This window comes from Cherax quadricarinatus, chromosome 5, assembly GCF_038502225.1.
Source record: "Cherax quadricarinatus isolate ZL_2023a chromosome 5, ASM3850222v1, whole genome shotgun sequence".
Classification (NCBI taxonomy): domain Eukaryota; kingdom Metazoa; phylum Arthropoda; class Malacostraca; order Decapoda; family Parastacidae; genus Cherax; species Cherax quadricarinatus.
In genome coordinates, this window is record NC_091296.1 from 11,646,522 (window position 1) to 11,670,877 (window position 24,356).

The 24,356-nt window shown below is 42.0% G+C and overlaps 1 protein-coding gene across 13 annotated transcripts in view; it reads left to right on the plus strand.

Moving 5' to 3' along the window:
- MEP-1 overlaps window positions 1-24,356 on the plus strand; it is a 156,409-nt gene that overhangs the window by 164 nt on the left and 131,889 nt on the right. For 12 of the 13 annotated variants that reach the window (XM_070100079.1, XM_053771162.2, XM_070100076.1 and 9 more), the window contains exon 2: window positions 21,878-21,940. The exons of the other annotated variant lie outside the window; for it this stretch is intronic. In XM_070100079.1, the coding sequence (XP_069956180.1) occupies window positions 21,895-21,940 (46 nt within the window). In that variant the 5' untranslated portion in view covers window positions 21,878-21,894. The remainder of the gene's footprint in view (window positions 1-21,877; window positions 21,941-24,356) is intronic. 13 annotated transcript variants of the gene reach the window in all.

A 24,356-nucleotide genomic window follows, 5' to 3' on the forward strand; every position in this document is an offset into this window, starting at 1 on the left:
TGAGGATAAGGCCAGTGCCACCAGTGCTTCTAACAGTGAGATATTTGTGTATTGAGATGAATCTGACAGATGAAACAGACAACTGGAGAACGCGCGAAACATTGAACATGGGTTTACCGCGCAACTTTTGAATGTTGTGATGCTGAGACCAACGTTTGCAGCATCCTCGTAACTCGGATTTTGCCTGGATGGTGCCAGTGGAGGAATATAGAGGTGGTATAGAGGTGAAATGTAGGTGTTGGATGTGTAACCCGTCGGGTAGAATCCAGCCGGCGGTGGAGTTAAGGGCGCCGGGCGGGTAGAGGGACGTAAGCCACAAGCACTGAGTGGGATCACAAGTCCTCATGTTTGTGGCACCGTGTGGGTATTGTGGGCACTCTTGCCACTCTGGGGGAAGTGCATATGGGTGCTGTTTAGTAGTGGGTGGTAGAAAGGGTGGTGGGTGGGGTGTGGGTGGTTGTGTGGGTGGTGAGTGGGTTAGGTGGAGTGGGATGTGGGATACGCCGCTCGTGTGGTGTGGAACAAAGCGGAGCGGCAGCAGTGCGGGGGGAGGGGGAGTGGGGCGAGGGAGATGGGGGGTTACAGGGGGACGCACAAGTTGTACACACACACCGCCACGCACATACTTACATACGCACACAAACCAGGGGTCTTGTGAAGGAGGGGGGGTCTTACACAAGTTTTTCACATATACGCACATGGACGTACACAAGCGTATATACGCTCATTAGGAAGGCAAGGGTAAAGGTGCACACAGGCTGAGGTATAGTGTGCACACGGAAGTCTCTTCAAGACGGCCCGTGTGCGTGCTAGGTGGTATGGGAGAGTTCACTGTACACACGACCTGTATACACACACACATCCACACGCACATCTAGGATACGTTCACACAGCAACCCACCTAAGTACAGCTACCCCCTCCCTCTTCTCACCCCCCTTTTACTCCCAATTTCTCCCTCCCTCTTCCCCTCCCTTCCCCCTTCCCCGCCACACCACACCACACTACCACCACACCCCACTAACCTCACCCACCACAACACCCACACCGACATACACATGCTTGCAACATCACTGAAGTACTGGCCTTGGCATGTTGGTGTACATGTGTACACCATGCACAATAGTATTTACACGTGTACACACACACTTGAACTATATGGCTATGGGTTATGTAAGCATACGCAAGCACCTTCACCCAGACAAACACCTTTATGCAGACAGACAAACCCAGTCACAGATTCACTCAAACTGGTATATCTCAAAGTTTCACTTGTCTTTAAAAAACTTGAAAAATGTCTTTGCATAGTTGCACACTAGCTAACAAATCTTGTACACCCACATATTGAAGCAGTACATCATAAATCTTCAAGCGCTAGTTAGTCACAGAAATGCACAAATGTGCACATTGTACCCTCAGTTAATTAAGTACAGTATATAAATACACAAGCAGGCAGAGGTAAACATTAGCACATACCACCATGTCACAGACGAACTTGAATGTTCGTACCCTCAAATATTCAAACACAAAAGTAAAAGATTATAAACGTGTACCTGCCACAAGAAAACGCATTTGTTTACAAACACAAGACGGTACGGAAGTGTATTTAAATGTAGCATCACATGCAAAGTAATTTCTTTTGTAAACACGAAGATGAATATACGAGGGACGTCAACACAGTTCTAGTGCTACTTATTTGTTTTCTATGAGAAGTCGAGATAAGCCCAAAGTGACTGGAACAAATAACTTAACCCGCAAACTGGCAATGAAAACTGACCGAAACCGTTGAACAGTTTTAATTAATTCACAGCTTGAGAGTTAAGGGTAAATTGGAAGTAAAACATAAGTATTTCATTGATTTAAGTGTACATGATGTTCCCATGCACCTGTCTTGGACAACAAGAGGTCTCACTCCCACCCCATGCACTTTCCCTCCATGCACCCCTCCCCCACATCCTTCTCACATACCCACCCTAAACGTCCTTTCCCCTCACGTCCTTTCCCCTCACGGCCTTTCCCCTCACGTCCTTTCCCCTCACGGCCTTTCCCCTCACGTCCTTTCCCCTCACGTCCTTTCCCCTCACGTCCTTTCCCCTCACGTCCTTTCCCCTCACGTCCTTTCCCCTCACGTCCTTTCCCCTCACGTCCTTTCCCCTCACGTCCTTTCCCCTCACGTCCTTTCCCCTCACGTCCTTTCCCCTCACGTCCTTTCCCCCCACGTCCTTTCCCCCCACGTCCTTTCCCCACACGTCCTTTCCCCCCACGTCCTTTCCCCCCACGTCCTTTCCCCCCACGTCCTTTCCCCCCACGTCCTTTCCCCCCACGTCCTTTCCCCCCACGTCCTTTCCCCCCACGTCCTTTCCCCCCACGTCCTTTCCCCCCACGTCCTTTCCCCCCACGTCCTTTCCCCCACGTCCTTTCCCCCACGTCCTTTCCCCCCACGTTCTTTCCCCTATGTTCTTGCCTTCCAAGGTCCTTTCCTCCCAAGGTCCTTTCCTCCCAAGGTCCTTTCCTCCCAAGGTCCTTTCCTCCCAAGGTCCTTTCCCCCACGTCCTTTTACCCCAAGTCCTTTTTCCCCAAGTCCTTTTTTCTTCCACCTCCTTTTCCCCTCCACGTCCTTTTCCCCTCCACGTCCTTTTCCCCTCCACGTCCTTTTCCGCTCCACGTCCTTTTCCCCTCCACGTCCTTTTCCCCTCCACGTCCTTTTCCCTCGTCCTTTTTCTCCCACGACCTTTCCCCCCCCCCCCGTCTTTTTCCAGACGTCTTTTTTTTCCCATGTCTTTTTTCGCCGCCTCTTTTCCCCTACATCTTTTTCCCTACGTCATTTCACCCCACGTCCTTTTCTCCCCACTTCCTTTTTCCCCCACTTCTTTTTTTCCCCACTTCCTTTTTTCCCCACTTTTTTCCCCACTTCCTTTTTTCCCCACTTCCTTTTTTCCCCACTTCCTTTTTTCCCCACTTCCTTTTTTCCCCAACTTCCTTTTTCCCCCACTTCCTTTTTTCCCCACTTCCTTTTTTCCCCACTTCCTTTTTTCCCCCACTTTTCCCACGTCCTTTTTTTCCATGTCCTTTTTTTCCATGTCCTTTTTTTCCATGTCCTTTTTTTCCATGTCCTTTTTTTCCATGTCCTTTTTTTCCATGTCCTTTTTTTCCATGTCCTTTTTTTCCATGTCCTTTTTTTCCATGTCCTTTTTTTCCATGTCCTTTTTTTCCATGTCCTTTTTTTCCATGTCCTTTTTTTCATGTCCTTTTTTTCCATGTCCTTTTTTCCATGTCCTTTTTTTTCCATGTCCTTTTTTTTCCATGTCCTTTTTTTCCATGTCCTTTTTTCCATGTCCTTTTTTCCATGTCCTTTTTTTCCATGTCCTTTTTTCCATGTCCTTTTTTTCCATGTCCTTTTTTCACGTTCTTTTTTTCACGTCCTTTTTTTACCGTCCTTTTTTCCCTTTTTTCCACGTCTTTTTTTTACCGTCCTTTTTTCCCGTTCTTTTTTCCCGTTCTTTTTTCCCGTTCTTTTTGCCCCACGTCCTTTTTGCCTAACGTCCTTTTTCCCCACGTTCTTTTTTCCTCTCACGTCCTCTTTCCTCGCACGTCCTCTTTCCTCGCACGTCCTCTTTCCTCGCACGTCCTCTTTCCTCGCACGTCCTCTTTCCTCGCACGTCCTCTTTCCTCGCACGTCCTCTTTCCTCGCACGTCCTCTTTCCTCGCACGTCCTCTTTCCTCGCACGTCCTCTTTCCTCGCACGTCCTCTTTCCTCGCACGTCCTCTTTCCTCGCACGTCCTCTTTCCTCCCACGTCCTCTTTCCTCCCACGTCCTCTTTTCCCACGTCTTTTTTTCCCCACGTCCTTTTTCCCCCACATCCCCTTTCCCCCAAGTCCCCTTTCCCCCACGTCCCCTTTCCCCCACGTCCCCTTTCCTCCACGTCCCCTTTCCCCCACGTCCCCTTTCCCCCACGTCCTTTTTCCTCCCACGTCCCTTTTCCTCCCACGTCCCTTTTCCTCCCACGTCCCTTTTCCTCCCACGTCCTTTTTCCTCCCACGTCCTTTTTCCTCCCACGTCCTTTTTCCTCCCACGTCCTTTTTCCTCCCACGTCCTTTTTCCTCCCACGTCCTTTTTCCTCCCACGTCCTTTTTCCCCCACGTCCTTTTTCCCCCACGTTTTTCCCCCCACGTCCTTTTTCCTCCCACGTCCTTTTTCCTCCCACGTCCTTTTTCCTCCCACGTCCTTTTTCCTCCCACGTCCTTTTTCCTCCCACGTCCTTTTTCCTCCCACGTCCTTTTTCCTCCCACGTCCTTTTTCCTCCCACGTCCTTTTTCCCCCCACGTCCTTTTTCCCCCCACGTCCTTTTTCCCCCCCTGTCCTTTCCCCCCACGTCCTTTTTCCCCCCACGTCCTTTTTCCCCCCACGTCCTTTTTCCCCCCACGTCCTTTTTCCCCCCACGTCCTTTTTCCCCCCACGTCCTTTTCCCCCACGTCCTTTTTCCCCCACGTCCTTTTTCCCCCACGTCCTTTTTCCCCCACGTCCTTTTTCACCCACGTCCTTTTTTTCCCCCACGTCCTTTTTCCCCCCCACGTCCTTTTCCCCCCCACGTCCTTTTTCCCCCACGTCCTTTTCCCCCCCCACGTCCTTTTCCCCCCCACGTCCTTTCCCCCCACGTCCTTTCCCCCCACGTCCTTTCCCCCCACGTCCTTTTTCCCCCACGTCCTTTTTCCCCCACGTCCTTTTTCCCCCCACGTCCTTTTTCTTTTTCCCCCCACGTCCTTTTTCCCCCCACGTCCTTTTTCCCCCCACGTCCTTTTTCCCCCCACGTCCTTTTTCCCCCCACGTCCTTTTTCCCCCCACGTCCTTTTTCCCCCACGTCCTTTTTCCCCCACGTCCTTTTCCCCCCACGTCCTTTTCCCCCCACGTCCTTTTCCCCCACGTCCTTTTTCCCACCACGTCCATTTCCCCTTCACGCCCTTCCCCACCCCTCTCAGCCTATAGCACGCCCTTTCTGCAGACTTCACCTCCCTCATCCCCCCCCCCTTAACGTCAACACCCTTCCACACTTCGTGTAGCCGCCCCCTCCATCCCCGTTCCCATCTCACATTTTACCCATAATATTCCCCACACCCTTCCCATCTACACAACTTCCTCCAGTCCCTCCCCACCCTTAACCTAGCTCATCACCACACCAACTCCCAAATTCCACCAATCCTCCATTCCTTAAACAGCACATAAAAAGTACGTCATATAACTTGCATCATCCAATAAAGTTAAACAACATAACTTGTACCACCTGCTATCTACCCTATACACTAAACTTGCACCGAACATTTTCAATATTACACTTCTTCACTGCAGAACCCTCATTTCCAATCATCCATACAAACAACTCATTCCACCATCACCTCTTCTCAGTCCCACATCCCTACAGGCAACCCTCCACTCCCCATGTCATCCCCCTATCCTCGTCCCACCACACCCATCCCAGCCTCTCCGCCCTCCCACCCATTCTAAACACTACTACCCCTCCCTCTGAAGCCCGAACCATCCTCCCTCACTCTAACCTCCACTCTCATCACTGTTTGCTTCCCCACCTCCATTCTACCTCCCCCATTACTTAGCTTTCCCCACCAATTTACTTCCAGTATCAGTCTCCCTCTCCCACCAGTCTCCCTCCTCCCCACATATCTACTTTCCTCCACTGATCAACCTCTCGCCAATCTACCACCCCTCCAGTCTGTCTCCCCATTCCTTCCCCCACCATCCTCCCTCATTATTTTACTTCACAGTTCTTCCATCCCACCATTCTTCTTTCCCCACCACCATGCTCCCCATTAGTCTATTCTCCCCACTATAGGACATTCTTCCCCCATTATAGTTTATTTTCCCCCACTACAGTCCAGTCTTCCCCACCACTGTCAGTCCATTCTTCGCCACAGTCTTATTCTACCCACCACAGTCTTGTTCTCTCTGCTACGGTCCTTTCTACTCCTCCACGGTCCTTTCTACCCCTCCACGGTCCTTTCTACCCCTCCACGGTCCTTTCTACCCCTCCACGGTCCTTTCTACCCCTCCACAGTCCATTCTCCCCCTCCACGGTCCATTCTTCCCCCTTCAAAGTACATTTTATCCCCTTCATGGTACACTCTTCCCCCCTTCATGGTACATTCTTTACCTCCACCTCTCAATTTCCCCCTCCATCTCTGTCCATTCTCCCCCCTCCACGGTCCATTCTCCCCCTTCATGGTACATTCACCCCCTCCACCACGGTCCATTCTCCCTCTCCACCGCGGTCCATTCTCCCTCTCCACCGCGGTCCATTCTCCCCCCTCCACCACAGTCCGTTCTTCCCCCACCACAATCCATTCTCTCACCATCACAGTACTCTCCACCACAGTCCATTCTCCCACCACCACAGTACTCGCACCACCACAGCACTCGCACTACCACAGCAGTCCACCCTCTCCACCACAGTAGTCCACCCTCTCCACCACAACAGTCCATCCTCTCCACCACAACAGTCCATCCTCTCCACCACAACAGTCCATCCTCTACACTACAGCAGTCCATTCTCTACACTACAGCAGTCCATCCTCTCCTTCGCAAAAATCCACCCTCTCCACCACAACAGCCCACCCTCTCTGTCAGAGTTCACTTTTCCCACCACAGACCAAGAACCGGCTGAGCATCAGTGTTGATGTACTCAATCTTGTTTAATCATAAAAGATGTAGGGAGCATAAGCCAAGGCAAATAACGAATAGATTAAAGTTTAGTGAAAATTTACATGACCTTAGGTATAGGAGTGTACTTGAATAGTAGAGAATACGACATTATACAACTTTATTTCTTTTTTTCAGTATACAAAATGTAGTTTGTGTAATAAAATATTAAGCACAAAAAGCCACTAGCATGTGGTACATTTCGGGCAGAAAACTGGCATTAGCCATTAGAAACCCAGATAGATAGTAAGGAAATAAGAAATGGAAGGTAGTAATGAAGCTCTGCTGCTATGAGAAGTTATCATTTTTTCCTGGAAAATGTGATTGTAGTGTCACTTTAAATATCAAGCATGAGATAAGTTTTTTCACTCGATGTGATTAATATTTTTTTAGATACAGTGTGGTATACAGTCATACTCCACTTTGTCATTTTGGCCTATGTCAAATTCGCTTTTATGCCGCTTTTCTAGAGTAAATTTCGGTTCAGGGAATGTCGTTACATCCGATTTTGTCACTCAGCAACGTCACCTACATCATAATTTTTTTAATTGTGTGTTCATTATTCTTTAAAAAATATGACTGAAATGTGTTTTTAGTGTTCTTTAAGGTTATTTGCACTAGATTTATGCTAGTTTTACAGTGTTTGTCGTCATTTTAAGGCATTATGTCCGGTTTACGTCAAAAACCGAGTTACGTCACGGCTCTTAGAAGCAATTAATGACGTAGGGTAGGGCATGCCTTTACTGTGTTCTTTTTTTAGTATGGACATGAATGTGTATAGATCTTCCTTGGTACAGTTACACTAGAATGGAAGAGCACTGTACACAAGACCTACTGTCCCTGGTAAGCAGGTCCTACTCTTGCCTGCCTCTTATTTGTTATTGAGTTTGAACAAAATAACTCATTGTCTTTTCTAGATACTTAAATTATTAAAAGGAGCCATGGTTTCAAATTTAAAATTTACAGAAAACTAACAAATAACTGTTCTTATGGGCATTTATTCTTCTCATCATGATAGTTAAACTTTCTGTATTCTCATCAATGTTTTGGAGAGCTTTGCATATTTACAGCCCAGAATTCATAGATGAAGAAATCTTTAACATTTTTGAAATAACTGATGATCTAAAATACCCAAAACACTTAATTTACAATTCTTTTAAAGTTGCTAGAAATATTTTTTTACAATTAAAAAAAAAAAAGGACAAACAGCTGTATTCAACTAAAAATATGTTGGTTCTCCCTTGTCATGAAAACTTTCTTGATATACCCTTAAGAATTTTAATATCAAAGTTTGTATTTAAAAATCTTGATATAGCAAAAATACTTTTGATAAAAAAATCCTCCAAAATTGCTGATGGTTGTGTCTACAAGATTCCTTGTAAAAGAATGTGATAGTTTATTACAGTCAAACTGGGAAAGTCTTGAACTAGAATTACAACAGCATAAATACAGCATTAGAATTAGACTAGAGTCTATGCTTCATTTATTCAGTGAGAGATTTCAACCATCCACTTGATTTTCAAAAGGCCAAGAAAGTTGTATCAAGCAGGTCTGTGAATGAGGGAAATATAATACAGTGGTACCTCAAGTTTCGAACAGCTCCCAACTCGAACAATTATGTAAGTGCATTTTTGTAAGTGCTATTGTAAGTGTATTTTTGGGGGTCTGAAACAGACTAATCTAATTTACATTATTCCGTATGGGAACAAATTCGTCCGGTATCGGCACTCGAACAGCCTTCTGGAACGAATTAAGTTCTTAATTTGAGGTACCAACTGTACGTAGAATCAAGTTTCATAAAAAAAAATGGTTTCGAAATTAATGTGAATATTGCTTTTGGGATTATACAAATTGGATTCATTTATAATTAATAAAATCTGAGAAGAATTTAAGATATATTTGACAAGTTAAAATCTTAAATCTTGGGTAGAATATAAGCTATGTCTGACAGGTCTTGGCCACCTACCTACATCATCATAAAGGGTCAAATGTTGTTAAGATGACCGTGAGGTGTAATTTCATCCTGATATGCCTTATGCTGATCTTTTATTTTTACAGTTCCTTGATAATGTGAGAAATCACGAAAGCTTACCATTTTTTCACAGTGGTTGTTCTGCTCATTTGTGCATATATAACCTAATTTTGAATGTATCCAGACTCCTTGCTTCAGGGATACTATTTGGTTGGGTGTTTACTCATCTGCATCTACATTGCCAAATCAATGTTTTATATCCTTTCTAAATTAAAATTGGTCCATCTTTAATCCCTTGCTGTTTACCTGGAGAGAGTTCCGGGGGTCAACGCCCCCGCGGCCCGGTCTGAGACTGTAACTAGGTTTATTTTTAGCTACAAGGGGGCAATGCTATGCTCAGTGTCCGGTCTTCAATTATATGTTAAATAACAAAAAGGCACAATACCGTGACTGGAACAATACACAAATAACCCGCACATACGAGAGAGGAGCTTATGACGATGTTTCGGTCTGATTTGGACCATTTACAAAGTCTCACTAACAGAAAGGAGAGGAGGAGGGAGTATATATAGGCCAGAAGACAGGGATGGGACAAGAGAGGTAGTAGAGGAAGATGAGGAGTAGTGGTATAGGAAGTAGCAGTAGTAATGGAGTCAGTCAAATATTAACTAAGAAAGAGGAGTACTGCAAGGGAGCTAGGGGCCCACAAAGGATGGGAACAAGAACACGGTTAATAATAAAAATAATGGACCAAATACTCAAGGCAGAAGAAAGAAAACCCAAAGGAGAAAGAGGAAAGGGGAAGAGGGAGAAGGGGAAAACAAGAATCAGGTTAAGTCATGGGTGTTTTGAAGTTTGGAGCATTTTACAATGTATGTAATGGGAAAGGAAGGCATCTACAGAGACAAAGCCAGGACTAAGATTCATACAAGGAAAGTTGTGTATAAGGGAGGGTTCAACCAGACGGCGACTGTGAAAGTTAGACGTGGGATAGACAGTTTTAGCAGAAGACCAGTTGATAGGATGACCGTGATCTCTGACATGACAGAAAAGAGCATTGTTGGTGTCGGCAAGCCTAACACTAATTTTGTGCTCCCTGAATCTGTCAGAAAGAGAACAGCCATTTTCTCCAAAGTATTGAAGAGGACAAGATGAACAAGAAATAGAGTAGACACCAGGAGAACCTTTAGAGGGAGGAGAGGTATGAACTAGATTGTTGCGAAGAGTGTTAGTCTGGCGAAAAGTAAGTTTGGTGTCTAAGGAATGGAGAGAGTTTCTGAAATTAGAAAGACTAGAAATATAGGGAAGGCAGAGGACAGGAGAGTTCCCAGGAGTAGAGAGTTTGGGAGAGAAGAAAGTCCATTTAGCATGTGAGAAGGCAGTCTATGAAATGGGAAGGGTAGCCAAGATGGGAAAATGAATTACGAAGAGTGCAAATTTCTGATTCAAGGAACTGAGGATCACAAATGCGGAGAGCACAGAGAAAGAGGGAGACAAGAACACGTTTCTTAACAGAAGAAGCATGATAAGAAAATTAGTGAATGTACATGCCACTGTGCATAGGCTTGCGGTACATGGAAAAAAGCAAAACCTGTATCTGAACGGTGGACATGAACATCAAGGAAAGGCACCAAGGAATTAGATTACCATTCAGCTTTAAACTTAGTGGAAGGGACAAGATTATTAAGGCAATCAAGAAATGTTTGAAAGACTAGGCATGAGGCCAAAGAGCAAAGATGTCATCTACATAGTGGAGCCATAGTGAAGGGTGCACATCAGTACAGGTCGGCCATCACTAATCCATCAATTAATTATTTGGTTCCATCAGTAATCTGGCACTAATTTTGGCTAGCATAATTTCAGAGTTCATCATTATATTGCCTCAAATTTCGTCATAATACTAACTCAGAAATTGTGCAGATATGTGTAGTTGTAAATCCACAGCAGCAAGGCAGTGGAGGAGAAAGCACTGATGAAAATGAGGAAGATGTAGCAGATAATCTCTATTGATAGGTTAATTAAGTGTATTCTAGCCTAACCACTTTGTAATTTGGCAAATTCACTAATCCGGCACACTACAGGTCCCAATAATGCCGGATTAGTGATGGCCGACCTGTAGTAGGAAGAACAGTCTTGAAGTATTCTATGTAGAGATTAGCAAGAACAAGAGATAATCCTGCCCCTTCCATTAAGTTTAAAGCTGAATGGGAATCTAATTCCTTGCTGCCTTTCCTTAATGTTCATGTCCACCGTTCAGATACAGGTTTTCCTTTTTCCGTGTACCGCAAGCCTATGCACAGTGGCATGTACATTCACTACTTTTCTTATCATGCTTCTTCTGTTAAGAAAAGTGTTTATCTTCCTCTTTCTTCATGCTCTCCACACTTGTTGGGGTTTGAATTTTTCAGCCTCTGTGTACCCCTTGAAGTCCTGAACATATTTTTCAGCCACTTTTTTGTCAGAACTGGCAGCCTCACCATGCCTTATCACACTATATGCCACTACAATTCTTAAATCTGAAACCAGCCTTTGCTGGCCTTAAATCCACCAATATCTTCACTAGTTCCAGGCATTTTCTTTATGAGATCATCATGCAACTGTCTTGCGTTTTTACATATTGATTACATAACACTATCTCCTGATAATTGTTTCTCGTTGATCCACACCAACAACAAAGTCTTCACATCCTCCAGTATTTGCGATCTCTGTTTTGTAAGCATATTTGCACCTTTAGCAACAACAGCTTCCTGGATTTCCTTTTTCTTGGCCAGGATGGAAGTGATGGTTGTATGGGGTTTGTTATACAACCTTGCCAGCTCAGCAACACGCACTCCACTTTCATATTTTGCAATGATCTCTTTTTTTTGAATTCCATAGTGTTTCTCACCCTTTTTACCAAAGGTCTGACACTAGAAGCTTTCTTTGGGCCCATGGTGGCTTATTTAGCAGTAACAAGCACTTAGAATGGAATAATACAAAATGTATTGTATGAACGCATGGGATTGTCCTCACTAGCTGGTAAACAGTGGAACACTGGCTGTACATGGAGTGTCCGGGCCGCTCAGGCCGTGTGGACATGTTCCGGACGAATGACTTTTTCCGGGTTCAGTGACGATCACCGAGCCAATATTTTGACGAAAAAACATTACTTATTCTGAATATTACGTATTCCGATGACATACTCCGGGGGTCCACTGTATTAGATTAAGGTTATATTACAGCCATATGAATGTGAAAAGAAATCACTTCCCTCCCTTTCTGCAGCTTCATTTATCAGATATTCTTCAGCTCTGTGCCTTTCAGTAAGCCGATGAAGACTGTTAAACAAAGGAGCAACACATGGTATGTGATGAATGGTTTTGAAAACCGACAAGTACATTCTACAAGATTGATGGACTGAACGCATCTCCTTACACCTTTCTGCTTTGTATTGGACAGATGAAGCCACTGTGTGGCGAAACGTTTCCTAAATAAAGATTCCCATATGTTGCATAAGTGTCTCAATCTTCAACACATGGTATGCCTGATACCATATGGTATTGTGTATACCAAGCCAGGTGGCTTGGTCCCAGCTGGTACTGCTGGCCGCACGCAGTCCAACACATGAACCACAACTCGGCTGGTCAAGAATTGATGGGAGGAGCTTGTCAAGTTTCCTCTTGAAGATAGCCAGAGGTCTGTTGGTAATTCCCCTTATATGTGGAGGGAGGACATTGAAGAAATGATGATCTCTGACACTTGCAGAGTTCTCGTAGTGCCTCTGCTCTTTATTAGAGATATTTTGCACTGTCTGCCAAGTCTCTTGTCATATAGAATGTTTTAAATGTTTAGGCTTGGGACCACACTCTCCATGGTTTTCCAGATGTAAATTATCATGTGCCTTTTTCACATGTGTTCCAAGAAGTAGAGATGAATGATTTCAAACATTCTCAGTAATTCATATGCTTAATTGAACCAACACTGGCAGTGAAAGTTCTATACAGGAGGGCTCCACATACATATACAGCACCTTTTTTGGTGTTCCATGTTTTTATTGGCTTCAAACTGAACCATTGTTCATTATGTTCCACTCACTGGCGGGTGGAACAAAGGCTCAATTGAAAGCCAACGAAAACGTGGAACACTGATAATAGGCGTTGTACATGTGGGGCTCTCCTGCATGTTTTCCAGCTCAGCAATCTTGCCTATCTTGAAGGGAGCCATTAGTATACAGCAGTATTCAAGCCTAGAGAGAACAAGTGACTTGAAGAGTGTCGTCATTGGCTCAACATCTCTCTGCTTTGAAAGTTCTAGTTTTCCAGCCCATAATTTTCTTATCACATTGTTACTCTCAAGTCTTGCACATGAAACTTTTGCTCTGTTGAATGATTTGAGTTTGTCCTGTACTCCATTACAATCTCTATTTCCTCCACTCTTCCATAGTGGAGCAATTGAAATTTGTCCTTGTTAAACTTCTTATAGTTGTCTGAGCCCCACTGGAATATTTGATTTACATCTGCTTGAAGATTTGCAGTCTTCGAAGGCCGCCACTCGTTGAGTTTCTAGTGTCATCAGCAAAGGATGTTATGGTGCTATGATTTATGTCCTAGTCTATGCTGGATATAAGAGTGAGAAACAGAAATGGGGCAAATGATGTGCCTTGAGGAATAGAGCTGATATTAATAATGCAGTGGACCCTTGGTTTTCGTGTTTAATCCGTTTTAGAGCCATCAGTCAAAACTGAAATTGGCCAAAACCGAAACTGTTTTCCCCATAAGAAATAATGTAGATGGAGTTAATCCAATCCAGACACCCAGAAGTGTTAAAAAAAGAATGTTTTTTTTACCTTAAAGATAGTTACATGCACAAAAGAATGAACATTACACATGACACTTACCTTTATTGAAGGCTGTTCTTGCTGTAAGGAAGACAGGGAGGAGGGGAGAGGGAAGAGAGGTTGTTCTTTGGAAGGGGAATCTCCCTCCATAAGGACTAGGTACCAAGTCCTTATCCGGGGTCACTTCCCTCCTTTGTTTTTTAATGCCACAAGGACCAGGTTGAGAGTCACTGGATCCCTGTCGCACAAAATATCTGTCCAGATATTTTGTGCGACAGGTCTGTTTCTGGGGTCTCTCTAGGATTTGCCTAAAATGGGACATGGCATTGTCATTGTAAAAGTCACCAGCACGGATTGCAACAGCTTTCTCAGGGTGATGTTCCTCCACAAATGAATGCACTTTAGTCCACATTGCACAAATCTCCTTAATCTTTGAAGAAGGCACCTTCTTCAATCTCTCTTCCTCCTCTTCTGAAGCAATTTCCTCAGCTGTGGTCTGTTGCTGTTGCAGATGAAGCTCTTGCAGCTCATCAGTGGTTAGCTCTTCATTGTGGTCCTCCTCCAACTCTTCCACATCCTGCCCTTGGTCTCATTTGATAGAATGGAAAACATATTATAGAAATAGAGGTGATTTTGATTGATTTTACTATAAAAAGAACCTGGAAATGGAGCTCAAAGTAGGGGAAATGTTTGATTTTTGCCAATGTTCAAAAGTAAACAAATCATGTCATTGTCCAATAATTGTCCAACTAACCATTCTGATATGCAGTCATGAATGGGTTGATGTTATTTATACAATTATTACAGTATTGCAGTAGTCTGCATAATAGTAAGTCTTCTATTTTTTGTTTGAATAAAAATTCAAAATAGAAAGCAAGAGTAATATCAGAGGGGCCTGGAGATATGACTGATGAACAAAGAAAATGTTATTTTAGAGCCAGGAATGTCTGCATTGTTCATTCTGGACCTTATTTTGAAATTGTCATATTTTTTAGTTTTCGTGAAATTGGCCAAATTGCAAATTTCTGACCACATTATTAGGTAGTTGAAATCGGTAAATGGGCAGTTTCTTGTACTCAATTGATAGAAAAAATAGAGTTCTAAAGAAATAGCTATGAGTTTGGGCGACTGGAACAATGGAATTAGCCGAAAATAGGGCTCAAAGTGGGCGAAATCGCCGATTTGTAAACAGCGCCGAGGTCGCTAACTTCGCGAGAGCATAATTCCGCCAGTTTTCCATCAAATTTCGTTTTTTTTGGTGTCATTACAATCGGGAAAAGATTCTCTATCATTTCATAAGAAATTTTTTTCTTTTTTTTTTAAATTTTGCGACACCAGGAGACACCTCAGGATTGGGGGCTGCGACAGTCAAAGGGTTAAACTGGTTCAGTGATCTTCAGTTTTGTGGAGCGATTGAATAAAGATAAGATACAGGAAGGTACTTAAACTACAATACAAATATAGTGGGACAGTTCCAGGTTTGAGGATGGTTGGCTGATGAGTAACAGAGTTAACGTAAATGCTGAAAATATCAGAATGAAAAGCAGTTACAAGGGGTGTGCCACATGGGTTAGTATTTGATCCCTTGCTTACAATCATGTAAATAATAGATGAGAATGAACTGACATAAGCAAGTTTGCCAGTGATACTCTGCCATCAGATAATTTCTAGGAAACTACAGGAGGATTTCTGTAGGTTGGTGTGGGCAGAAAAGTATCAGATGCAGTTCATTCTGAACAAATGTAAGTTTCTGATCCTAGGAAAAGAAATGAACTATGGCACTTACAAGCTAAATAATTATGTACAGTAGATCTTATTTAAACTTAATACAAAAATGATTTGGAGTTTTGGTTAACAGAAATTTTAAGCCAGGCTAACAGTGCACAAGTACTTGGCTTCATGTCTAGAGGTGCAGTTAATAGAAGGCCTCAGGTTATACTTGAACTTTATATATCTTTTTGGTAAGGCTCAATTAGACTATGGTGCTCAGTTCTGGTTTCCATATTACAAAATGTACATGAATGTGCTAGAAAATACATGTATACATTAAAGGGTGATGATGATCCCATGTATCAGAAGCCTTTCATACAAAGATAGGCTGAAAGTATTGAATTTTCTCTCTTGAAGGCAGAGAATGGTAATAAAAGGGATATAAATAATGTGGTTAAAATATATAACCAAGACAGGACTCTCAGCAACATTCAAGTTGGACAAACTCTGCTATAGAAAAAATATAGGAAAGTTCTGGTTTGTCACTAGTAGTAGATGATGGAACAGACTCCCAGGTAGGATCATTGAAAAGAAGTTTGGGTAGCTGTAAATGTAGGTTGGATAAGTACATGAACACTGTATTAGTTGGACCTGCCTAGCATGGGCCAGAGGGCCTACTTAAGTATTCCACTGTTTTATATGTTCTGTGTGTGTTTAAGGTCAAAGTATTTTCTAGGCTAGGTGGATCCACAATTTACTGGATTAAAGCAAATTTATTGCAGTCTTAATTTTATTGAGACTGTTGAACCAGGTGCCGGATCAACCAGGCTGTGATGGATATAGCAGTTGTTAAATAATATCGTATTTATAGCGTTGAGGTTAAAAAAGTAGTAAAACATGTTGCATGTTAATTTTGAGATGCAGTATACACTTTCAATAAGTATTAAATGTTTTAAGATCTTAAGAGCTGAAGATTCGTTTTTAACCTTTAAACGGTCCAAACGTATATATACGTTCACGCGCGTAGCGCCCCAAACGTATAAATACGTTTTCTTTGTCATTCATTCAACATTGCCACAATAAGCCAGAGTCACCTAGACATGAGAGAATGGGTGTGTGCACTCACTGTGTTCCATATTAAAATACATTGGACCCCCGCATAGCGAACTTAATCCGTGCAAGAGGGCTGGTCGTTATGCGAAATGTTCGCTATGCGAATTAATTTTCCCCATAAGAAATAATGGAAATAAAATTAATCCGTGCAAGACACCCAAAAGTATGAAAAAAAAATTTTTTTACCACAAAAAAATGTTAATTTTAGTACACACAAACTGAAAAAGGCATGCACAATTACATGACACTTACTTTTATTGAAGATCTGGTGATGATTGATGGGATGGGAGGAGGGGAGAGAGAGTGTTAGTGTTAAGAAGGGGAATCCCCTTCCATTAAGACTTGAGGAGGCAAGTCCTTTTCTGGGGTTACTTCCCTTCTTCTTTTAATGCCACTAGGACCAGCTTCAGAGTCACTGGACTTCTTTCGCACAACATATCTGTCCATAGTGGCCTGTACCTCTCGTTCCTTTATGATTTGTCTAAAGTGGTTCACAACAGTGTCATTGTAACAGTCACCAGCACGGCTTGCAATAGCTGTGTGAGGGTGATTTTCATCAAAAAAGGTTTGCACTTCAAGCCATTTTGCACACATTTCCTTAATCTTTGAAGTAGGCAATTCCTTCAATTTCTCTCTCCCCTCCTTTGAACCAGTTTCCCCAGGTCTGGCCTCTTGCTCTTGAAGTTGATCTATCAGCTCATCAGTGGTTAGTTCTTCATTGTCCTCCTCCACCAACTCTTCCACATCCTCCCCACTAACCTCCAACCCCAAGGACTTCCCCAATTCCACAATTGATTCCTCAACTGGTATACTACTCCTCTCAGGGTTAGCCTCAAACCCTTCAAAATCCCTTTTGTCTACACATTCTGGCCACAGTTTCTTCCAAGCAGAGTTCAAGGTTCTCTTAGTCACTCCCTCCCAAGCCTTACCTATAAGGTTTACACAACTGAGGATATTAAAGTGATCCTTCCAAAACTCTTTTAGAGTCAATCCAGTGTCTGTGGTCACTTCAAAGCACTTTTGAAACAGAGCTTTTGTGTACAGTTTCTTGAAGTTGGAAATGACCTGCTGGTCCATGGGCTGCAGGAGAGGAGTGGTATTAGGAGGCAAAAACTTCACCTTAATGAAGCTCATGTCCCCATAAAGTCGCTCTGCCACGTCTGTAGGATGACCAGGGGCATTGTCTAACACCAGGAGGCACTTAAGGTCTAATTTCTTTTCAGTTAGGTAATCTTTCACATTGGGGGCAAATGCATGGTGTAACCAGTTATAGAAAAATTCCCTAGTGACCCATGCCTTACTGTTTGCCCTCCACAGCACACACAAATTATCCTTGAGGACATTCTTTTGCCTGAACGCTCTGGGAGTTTCAGAGTGATACACTAATAAAGGCTTAACTTTGCAATCACCACTAGCATTGGCACACATCAACAAAGTAAGCCTGTCTTTCATAGGCTTATGTCCTGGGAGTGCCTTTTCCTCCTGAGTAATGTAGGTCCTGCTTGGCATTTTCTTCCAGAACAGGCCTGTTTCATCACAATTAAACACTTGTTCAGGTTCCAGTCCTTCAGTTTCTATGTACTCCTTGAATTCATGCACATATTTTTCAGCCGCTTTGTGGTCCGAACTGGCAGCCTCACCATGCCGTATCACACTATGGATGCCACTACGCTTCTTAAATCTCTCAAACCAACCTTTGCTGGCCTTAAATTCACTCACATCATCACTAGTTGCAGGCATTTTTTTAATTAAATCGTCATGCAACTTCCTAGCCTTTTCACATATGATCGCTTGAGAGACGCTATCTCCTGCTAGCTGTTTTTCATTTATCCACACCAATAAGAGTCTCTCAACATCTTCCATCACTTGCGATCTTTGTTTCGAAAACACAGTTAAACCTTTGGCAACAACAGCTTCCTTGATTGCCGTTTTCTTGCCCACAATAGAAGCGATGGTTGATTTTGGTTTCTTGTACAACCTGACCAGGTCGGTGATACGTACTCCACTTTCATACTTATCAATGATCTCTTTCTTAATTTCAATGGGTATTCTTACCCTTTGAGGTGTAGGGTTGGCACTAGAAGCTTTCTTGGGGCCCATGGTCACTTATTTTCCACAAAAAGCACCGAAAACACTGTAATAATACGAAATATTCCGAGTGTATGCTTGAATGTTACCGCGGAGGCTAGCTGGTAAACAATGGGACGGGCGGCACATGTGAGGCTGGCTGAGGGCCCACATTGGACGCGTCTCGGACGAAGTTCGCTGAGCGGGTTTTTGTCCACTATGCGGGGCAAAATTTTAGCGAACAAAGCGTTCGCTATGCGGATTGTTCGCTATGCAAGGCGTTCGCTATGCGGGGGTCCACTGTAATTGGGGATGCCTGGGTACCATATGCTCTTTTTTTCTTTTAAAAGAAAAGATTTCTTTTTTCCTCAAAAAATTTGGGGCGTTACGCGAGTGAACATATATATACGTTTGGACCGTTTAAGGGTTAAGTGATATACACAAATAACCCAAAAATCTTCTACTGTATACATATATTTAATGCAACTTACCTAGGTGTTTTGGTAATGCTACTGTATAGTTCCTTTCTTGTAATACAGTTACAGTATTTTCTTTCCAATTTAGGGTTATCTTCAGGACAAGCTGGAATCAGGAAATGAATAGGGATATGAAGGCAAATGTTACTTTATTGAGCTTGCTCTGTAGCAGACTTCCTCAGTGTCTTTATGGGTTATGTAAATCAGTGAACATTAAAATGGTATAAAATACCGACAGGTTGTTAGGTAAGACACATATGCAACAGTTAGGTATCTTTATTTCAAAACGTTTCGCTTACACTCTGTCAGACACTGCAACACAAGGGTATCTTGGTACAGACCTGAAATCAACTTGGACAACTTCTACTAGTGAGAATGGCTGGATTTGAGAGGGACCTGACCTCCCAACGACTACATTTTTACCTCTACTAGGGGTCTACATCTCGCCTCCTGGCGTTATATAAGGCTCCATCCTGTCACTTCAACTCCATATTGTTTCAGACTATGGAACAATACTCTTCTCCAGACTGAGGGACTGACCACCTCAAAACTTCAAGGGTGATGGACTGATTACATCGTCTTTAAGTATCATCTGCTTCTATCAACTTTTCTGTACTCAACTGAAGAAGCCTACTGTGTAGGCGAAACGTTTCGAAATAAAGATACCTAACTGTTGCATGTGTGTCTTATTTTACATGTAAATCAGTATATCTGTAGGAAGTGGTAGGCTTTACAGATGTACATGTAATGCAGAAAGTTACTGAGGGTTTGACAGGACATAGGTGTTTGATAAGATAAGATTTTGTTTGGATTTTTAACCGCGGAGGGTTAGCCACCCAGGATAACCCAACAAAGTCAGTGTGTCATCGAGGACTTCTAACTTATTTCCATTGGGGTCCTCAATCTTGTCCCCCAGGATGCGACCCACACCAGTCGACTAACACCCAGGTACCTATTTGCTGCTAGGTGAACAGGACAACAGGTGTAAGGAAACGCGTTGAAATGTTTCCACCAGCTGGGAATCGAACCCGGGCCCTCGGTGTGTGAAGTGGGAGCTTTAGCCACCAGGCCACCGGGCCTCTTTCAACAAGAATCATTACTTTTCTAACATGGCGTCAAAATATAATAGTGTTCTCAGTTACGTTTGGCATGTTTAATATTGATTAATATCTTATAGGTTAATTAACCTATAATTAAAAGTGATGGGTTATGTAGATCTGATTGCATTAAACAAGTGGTTTCATGTTAGACTGCATTTTTTAACAAAAACTAAAAAAAAAAATTGGAGAATGGGTTGTTGTGTAACACTTGTTGCTGACTGTGGTGCATGTTTTAGTTATTTGCTCACAGCTTTTACATTTATGCCTAAGTAGTGGTTTTTATAATTACATCAGGGGGGCAACCATAGCAACCTTGAGGAAATTTCAGGGAGTTTTTTATATTATTAATTTAATTTTTTTTTTTTTTTTTTTTTGATGCTGTTTATTTTAACCTAGTGGGTAGTACAGTATTTATTTTATTGTATGTACTCTTGTTGGTTTGAGTGTTTATTATCATACAATAGCAGCAGGGAAAATGATAGGCTGGATAACTAGAACATTCAGAATAAGAGAAGCCAAGCCAGTGCAAAAAACTGAGAGAGCAAGCAAGTGACTTAAGTCACTTGTTTTTTCTAGTCTGGAATAATATTACTGTATACAGTGGAACCTCTGATCATGACCATAATTTGTTCCAAAACTCTTCTTGTGACCCAATTTGGTCATGACCCGAACCTAATTTCCCCATTGGATTGTATGTAAATATGACTAATCCGTTCCAGATCCCTACGAACTCTATGTAAATATTGTTTTTAAAAAATTTTTAAGCACAAAAATAGTTCATTATACCATAGAATGCACAGTGTAATAGTAAACTAAGTGTTAAAACCTTTGAATAACACTGAGAAAACCTTGAACAACAGAGAAAATTAAGACATGTGCAACATATGGGTACCTTTATTGTAGACATTTCGCCATCCAGTGGCTTTATCAATACAGATTCTAGGACCTAATTTGAAGACAGTAGAACTATATACAAAAGATGAGGTAATCAGTCCCTCCAAGGCCAAGGGACTGATTGCCTCGTCTTTTGAATATAGCTCTTCTGTCTTCAAATTGTCCTAGAATCTGTATTGATAAAGCCACTGGATGGCAAAATGTCTACAATAAAGATACTCAGATGTTGCACATGTTTCAATTTTCATCTTGTTGGTATTGTACGCCATTCTTGTACAACAACAGAGAAAACTAACATTGTACAAGGCCTAAAAGTTTAAGGGCGTCTAATGGCTGAGCGGTGAACTCTGTTATTTATCGTCCGATTTCTTTCATTTTTGGTGTACGTTAAGCATCTTTCCATCATACATTGTCCATGTTTCAATAAGATCGCCCAACAAACAACTGAGAAAAAAAAAATTACCAAAAATCATATATGGCAAGCCCTTGCTGGGTACTGGCACTGCGAGAAGCTGTTTCAGCACTACCTGCTGATAAAACATTGCTAATCTGAATATATCACGGTTGTAATTACAAGAAGTGGGGCAAACTGACGCATGCAAAAAAATGGCGCAGATTGTGAAAATTGGCACGGCTGTGTTTGTTCAGCATCCTATTATGTGTTCATGACCAGATGCAAAAATTTGGCAAATTTTTTTGTCATGAACCGATTTGTTCATGTTCAGAAGCTTTCACAACCAGAGGTTCCACTGTACTAGCAACCCTTTAAGATAGTCAAGTACCTAAATTACTGGGAACATTTGAAGTCCCTCAAATTGTACTTCTTGAAATGTAGGCAAGTAAGATGTAACTGACACCAGATGCTGGGCCAATGTTCTCAGGAATCATTAGTAATATTAACAGGTAACAGCGACAGGTGTGCGTACAATATTTAATTTCATGTCCCTCTGCTATTATTTAGGGATTTTTGTTCCCAGAGCTTGAGGTGCACCATAAACACAGCATTTAACATTGGTTTCTTCCAGGTTGGATCTCCAACAAGATGTCGGAGAGTGAGGCAACTGCTGGACTGGAGGAGTCTGCAGCTGGTAATTTTTATCTCTTTAATGATTCCATTTATAAATTTAATAAATTGGGAGCATACAGATTTGCTTTGTTTTAGTACTACATTTTGGAGAAGTTGGTTATTATTTTTCCACATACACTAAAGTTAAGGCAAAGATATTTGTCAACCACACCTATGTTTAATAACTATAACAGTTATAAAAACTGTACAGTACAGTGTTTCTTTGTGAATTTTAGGAATTAAGAAAGTTGAATGCCTCCCAGATTGCCTCATTTGTATTGTCATAGACTTAAGCTACCTTGAACCTTTGTCTTAGGATTTTCTGGCATTGATATTGTACATTGTCAGTTCGTACTGTACTGTACTGACAAACAGAATACGGTTAGTTATTGTTTTGGGGTTGGTTAATCTAGGTCAGAAAAACTGGTTTGTGCTGTACAGGACTGCATAAGTACTTTGTCTTATGAGATCGTTTTTATTTTGAGTTGAGTTTGGAGTTTATTTTAACCCTTAACCCTTTGAGGGTCGACAGGCCCTCTCCGAAACTCGTTCTCAGGGTCGGCCAAATTTAAAAAAAAAAAAAAATTATTTTCTCTTATGAAAAGATAGAGAATCTTTTCCCGATCATAAAGACACCAAAAGTTTGAAATTTGATAGAAAACTTACGGAATTATGCTCTCGCAAAGTTAGCGGTCTCAGCGATGTTTACGCATCAGCGATTTTGCCCACTTTGAGCCCCATTTTCGGCCAATTTCACTGTACTAGTCGACAAAAAACATGAATATTTCGCTAGAACTCCATTTTTTCTATCGAATGGATGCAAGAAACCACTCATTTATGAAATTCAACTATCCAGTACAGTGGTCAGAATTTAGCAATTTTGCCAATTTCACACAAATTTCAAAAGATGCCAATTTCGGAATAGGGTCCAGAATAAACAAGAAAGACATTCCTGGCACTAAAATGACATTTCCTCTAGTCATTAGTCATGTCTCAAGTCCCCTCTTATATTCTTTTGCTTTCCACTTTGAATTTTTATTTTCACAAAAAATATAAGATTTACTGTTATGCAGACTACTGCATTAGTGTAAAAATGGTATAAATATTATTGGTGCACTTGTGAAAGAATATTAGACTCACCAGTTGATGTGTATTGCACGCTTGGCACGATTTGTTTACTTTTGAAGTTTGGTAAAAATCGAACATTTCTGCTACTTTGAGCTCAATTTCAAGGCACCTTTCTTTGTAAAACCAGTCAAAATCATCTCAATTTCTGTAATATGTCTTCCATTCTATAAAATGAGACCAAGAAAACTAGAATACAACAATAAATACCATACGAAAATACACTGCAAAGTCGCTGATTTATTAAAAAAAAATGGTCAAAGTTTTTTTTTTCTCATTATGCACTGTGTGCTGCAGGATTTTTTTAGACTGTGCACACTGACCACATAGACCCATTCTTTCTTATGAAGGCCTACCAGCTTTCTCCCACTAGATTTGAGGCCGCTAGAATTTATGAGTACTAGTACGTCAAAAACCCCTACGCGTAAAACGTACTAGTACGACCAAAACCCTCAAAGGGTTAAACGGTCCAAACATATATACACCTACCATCTGACTTACGACCTGCTCGACATATGACCACTCGACTTATGACTGTGCTTTTTATGCCAGATTTCTGGGAAATAAACAACTGTTTGTGTTGTACACAGTGTTTATCCTAAACCTTACAGTATAAAATACAGTACTAACAGCATAAAAAGCAAAGTAAAAAATAAAATACCAAAATAAAACAATAAAATAGTCATTACAAAAATGTGATGTTGATATTCAGTAGTAAAGTTCGACTTGCATCCATTTTGACTTACAACCGGTTGGTCGGAACCAAGCTCGGTCGTAAGTCGGATGGTAGGTGTATACGTTTTCTCGCGTAGCGCCCCAAACGTATACTATATACATTTCCCTTGTCATTCATTCAACATTGGCATGATAAGCCTGAGTCGCCTAGACATGAGAGAATGGGTGTGCGCACTCACTGTGCGCCATATAAAAAAAATTGGGACGCCTGGGTACCATATGCTCTTTTTTCGTATTAAAATTTTTTTTTTCTCAAAAAATTCAGGGCGCTACGCGAGAGAACGTATATATACGTTTGGACCATTTAAGGGTTAATAGGCTATATTGTTTTTAACTAAGTATTCCTGAAGGTGTACCTTTAGCCTCTTAACCCCTTGACTGTTGCAACCCCCAATCCTGAAGTGTCTCCTGGTGTCGCAAAATTTAAAAAAAAAAAAAAAAATTTTTTCTTATGAAATGATAAGAGAATCTTTTCCCGATTGTAATGACACCAAAAACATGAAATTTGATGGAAAACTGACGGAATTACGCTCTCGCGAAGTTAACGACCTCGGTGATATTTACAAATCGGTGATTTC